The sequence below is a fragment of the Monopterus albus genome, unplaced genomic scaffold (genome assembly GCF_001952655.1).
Source record: "Monopterus albus unplaced genomic scaffold, M_albus_1.0 scaffold255.1, whole genome shotgun sequence".
NCBI lineage: Eukaryota > Metazoa > Chordata > Actinopteri > Synbranchiformes > Synbranchidae > Monopterus > Monopterus albus.
Genome location: NW_018128135.1, coordinates 246,362 through 251,138, shown reverse-complemented (window position 1 = coordinate 251,138; position 4,777 = coordinate 246,362). Strand labels below are relative to the sequence as shown.

Here is a 4,777-nt window from a genome sequence, read left to right as displayed (position 1 = left end):
GCTGAAAAATCAAGATAACACCAAAGTCATTAAGATTTATCTTCTTGGGACAATAAATGTTCATCCAGTAGCTGCTGAGATATTGGAGTCAGTGGTTGTGGACTCAGATGATATGAAATACTTTTTGGATTAATTCTGAGAAATGTAGGAAATCATTGTTTAATCATGATGTCAGGATTAACACATTTCTATCTGCTGATGTCACAACACAAACACACTTCAGAGAAGCTGGAGACGTCACTGGCTTCTCCATGGTGCATATCTCCAGAGAAACAGCTACACACACTGTTTTCATTAGACCCTATCTGCAAGGTAAAATGAAGGCCTTCAAGCACCAGTGTGTGAAGACGGCAGCTCACTCTGTCCTGACAAATCCTCCTCCTCATCACCCATCTAACAAAATAACACTGTAGGCGGTTTACTGGATCCATCTAGTGGCCAAAATGCAACAGTACAATAATTTAGTTTTAACACTGTTACTCCACTGGCTGTGAAAAGCTGGTTTTATTCTGAAGTAATCAAAGCCACCATCCTGTCTGTGCTCAAACTGAACATTAAAGTGGACATATGGACTTAGTCGAAGCATCTGCTGCTGCACATGTACCACGTCATGCTTCAGTCTTGCACTGCAATCCTCAAACAACATTAGAAGTAGGAAATGTGTTCTCAAATTTGCCAGTAATGTGAACTTAATTTTATACTCAAAAACAAAACAAAAAGACCCAGTGTTGCTCACCTGTTGAATGTAGAAACAGGTGTTTATCTGATATCCTTGATCTTCCCAGAAGTCGATCAGTCAAGCGAGGATTGAAGACATCCCGAGGGTCTTATATCTTCTCTGAGGAGCGAGGAGGCTGCTGGAGGAGCCTCAATCGAGGATACAGCATGACAGTGCTTGCTCTTGTTCCTAACATTGCTTCTTTTCATCTTCCAACTATCTCCCATTCCAAGTTGTTAAGATCAAACCTATAGTCCTCTTTTTTCTTTATCTCCCATTCCAAGCTGTTGCTTCCATGTGAAAACACGAAATTCACACCATTGTGTGGTTTGTCTGTTCTGGGCTACTGAAGAAAACATGGTGGCCTCAATGATATGACCAACCTCTATGTAGCTATACAGGTAAGCTAAAGAAAATGCAACAACTCTTTATATTCTGGTGAGTAAACCTTAATGAAAACATAACTATGCATACCTTAGCCCATTTCTACTAATAAATCCTTGTAGATCTTATACATTGCACTTCTAAATAAATTTTAATTTTCAAACAATTCAAATAGCCTTTTTCACACTACCTTTTTAATTCAAGTTGACAAAATCAAAGGAAAACAAGGTTTACACTTCTGAGCAAAATTCTACATAACTTTAGAAAAATGCATCTAAAAAATTTTTTTTAACTCTCCAACAGAAACCAACAACCTCCCAAATATTTACAGTTCATGGGTCTGAAGGAACTGCATGACTTTGCTTGAAGAATAAATGCAAAATTAAGAATCACATAAATCCCATCTTCTGTTTTCTGTCTTGAAGAACCAGGGTGAAAACGTTCTCACACTGAAGCTGCTCAGTTATTTGAAACCATGATAAAACAACAGGCTCTCTAAGATCAAACCTATAGTCCTCTTTTTTCTTTAGTCAAAACATGTTTTACATCCTTGCAGCCCCACAAAAGTAAGTTGTATAAGTAAGTGTCCAGTGAGAAGACAGATCATGTGTGAACTATTCAGCCTCTCATAACAGCACCTTCCTCTCCCTCAGGGTTAGAAACTTCCCAGCTGCCACAATCGCTCCTGTGCACCAGGAAGTGGTGAGGGTTAGCCCACCCTAAGAGGCGGAGCTACGAGGACAACACCGTCTCCTCTGACGAACAACATGGGGATGTTCCTCTTGGTCGACTAAAAAGACACAAAAAGTGTGTGCTTTTACTTCACTATTAGCAACATTCTTAAAATATTCTCTAAGCTAAAAAATGTATTTAACTGAGAAACAAAGACATGGAGAGGGTTAAAAGCAGCCAAAGGACTCAGGCTGGATTCAGATGTGACGTTCTTCCTTCTGCATGTGTTAGCATCTAAAGCTAATATCTAACATTATCAAATTAGAATGGTCATGATTTTACCTTTGTTTTGAATTAATATGATTGGGAGTAATTCGAGCTTTGTGTAACGTAAGTGCTTTGTGTCACATTAGCAGTAACCAGAGCTTTCTACTGGACTGGCACATTTACCGTTTGTCACCTAACGCTAGCTTCAGACAGGAGGCTGCATTTTGTACAGTTGGTTACAACCAGGCATCCGTAGTTTACATCATCACTAGGAAACAGGATGCGATCAGAGGGGCGCAGAGCGGTTAGCAGTGGCTTATGGCGTCAGTTTGTTTTGAGTCTCTCTAGACCTTCTAGGCTGAAAGGACATTAAGTATGTTTAAAAATACTATAAATGTTATTAATGGCCAATACAAACAAGAGTTTTTTGTACAATACATATAGTATTTAGTTTCATGTATGCTTTACGTGTATGATTATATGTACTTGTAAGTGGAATGATGGTGCTCAAGTAAAATATAATGATAAAGCAGCATTGCTAGAGTGTTTCAGGAAAGAGAAACAGGTCCATGTTGGTTGTACCTTGTAGAGTTCTTCATAAGTCTCCTCATCAATCTCTACCGTGGTCACCGTCTCCTCCACGTCACCTAGGATCATGTTCAGGTGTTGATCATAGGCCTGGGACACAAACAACTAGAAATATGACCTGGGAGAAGTACACTCAAAAACTTGCCAAGCAAGGGCACCAGAGACACACAAACTGACTGTTCTAAATCCCTGGTCTGGTCAAAAAATAGAAACTCACTGCACAACCAAACACAGGTTCAGCTGTTTCAGTGTTGTTTAGACAGTGTAAGCAGATGCTGTGTGTATAGCTTACATGCAGTCGGCCGCGGAGCTCCCTGTCATTCCTCATCTTGACATAGATCCTCTCATCTAGACTGAGTCTGATCAGATCAAGTGGCTCCTCGACAGTGTTGGTAGTCGGTTGCTGCAGCACACATGAAAGACAATTATTAGACAGCACAATGATTTGAGATTTAACAAATTAGAGCAAAGCTCGGTTCTGGTCTTATGATGTTTTTAGAGCAACTAAAATGAAGCGTCACCAAACCAAACTCACAAATTAGACAACAGGCTTAAAGGACATGGACAATACAGTGTTTGCTCTATAATGCTAAAAGATTTAGGCCTTATTATAAAGTGCCCTGAGATGATAGTTATAACTTGGCGAAACACAAATAAAATTGAACTCAGTTGAATAGGAGAGATGGAGCTGTAAAGAGATGTGGAAAAACAGTTTTGATCAAAAACTTTTAGAATTTAAACGTTGAGCATTTACATGTGTCCTGTTTGCGCCGGTCTAAATTTCTCTAAATAAAACAAGTCAAACTCGTTTACCTGACATTAATATTGCCTTTTCAAACAAACAGAGAGTTTGTGCATTCTTGAATGTAGCTTATGGTTTATTTTTTTTATTTTTTTTTACAATAAATATAAGGTGAAACCGAACTCTGCTGGTCAACAAAACAGCACCAATCACACACGCTTTGCCATTTTGACGGTAGCATTACAAGCTAAAGATGCTAATGTAGCTAGTTGTTAACACAGCAATAAACAAAGTAACACGGAAATTACAGCAAACAGGTATACGACTGCAAATGTCTGTATCCTTTGTTTCCTGATAATCAAATGTATACCGTATTAAAGAATAACAGTACAATTAAACACCAATCCACCAACCTGCTCAACTTCGTCCGCCATGATCTTTGAGTCTGCGCAGTGACTACTACGGATGTTGCCAGGTTCTTCTTCCTCCTCCTATAATATTTATTGGTGGTTTATAAGCCAAATTAAGGTGCATTACCGCCACCTGCTGGGCTGGAGTATGAAACGACCATGATTTGATTTGATTTATTCTTTCAAACATGTAACAACAGTCAATATGTCAACACACATAATTCCACACATATCCACAAATATATTATCAATTTGCTCATAACTAGTACATGCTTGAACGAAGTAGGAAGGAGTCAGACTTATCTAGTCCTACCCCATAACATCATCTTACCATCATTGGTTTGCAAGCAGTATTACTACATAGATAATTTTGTTCTGCACCACGCTAGTGATATACTAAAACACCACACTCACAATGTTACACCTGATTAATCGTTAAACCTGTTCTTGCCCATATCTTGATTTACACATACCTTTATATTTGTGTTTAAACTCATCAATTCTCTTACTGTTTTTTATGTCCACCCTTAAATTATTCCATAGTTTTACCCCACTTATGGAAATACAAAATCTTTTTGTGGTTGTACGTATAGCATGAATTTTTAAATTTAACTGACCCCTTAAATTGTATCCCCCTTCCCTTTCATTAAATAGTTTTTGAATTCCACCAGGTAATAAATTGTTCCTGGCTTTATACAAAAACACAGCAGTCTTATATCCCACTAAATCAAAAAATTTTAACAATTTAGACTGTATGAAAGCTACATTGGTGTGATCCCTGTACCCCATCTTATGCACAATTCTTATCGCTCTTTTTTGTAATATATACAATGGTTGAAGTGAGCTTCTGTATGTATTTCCCAAGTTTTCAACGCCATACTCTAAGTATGGTAAAATCAATGAAGAATACAAAATATGTAGTGCTTTCCCATCCAAAATATATCTAACCCTTGCCAATATCAATATATTTTTTGCTATTTTATTCTGAACATATCT

The 4,777-nt window shown here is 37.9% G+C and overlaps 1 protein-coding gene across 1 annotated transcript; it reads right to left on the bottom strand.

The window, feature by feature from the left end:
- Positions 1–1,276: 1,276 nt before the first annotated feature.
- On the bottom strand, positions 1,277–3,872 carry lsm3 (LSM3 homolog, U6 small nuclear RNA and mRNA degradation associated). The gene is made up of 4 exons (XM_020621227.1): positions 3,785–3,872; positions 2,922–3,032; positions 2,624–2,719; positions 1,277–1,892 (listed from the first exon to the last, which is right to left on the bottom strand). Exons 1-4 carry the CDS (start codon positions 3,803–3,805, stop codon positions 1,812–1,814), a joined length of 309 nt encoding a protein of 102 aa, XP_020476883.1. The 5' UTR covers positions 3,806–3,872; the 3' UTR covers positions 1,277–1,811.
- Between the last annotated feature and the right edge of the window lie 905 nt (positions 3,873–4,777).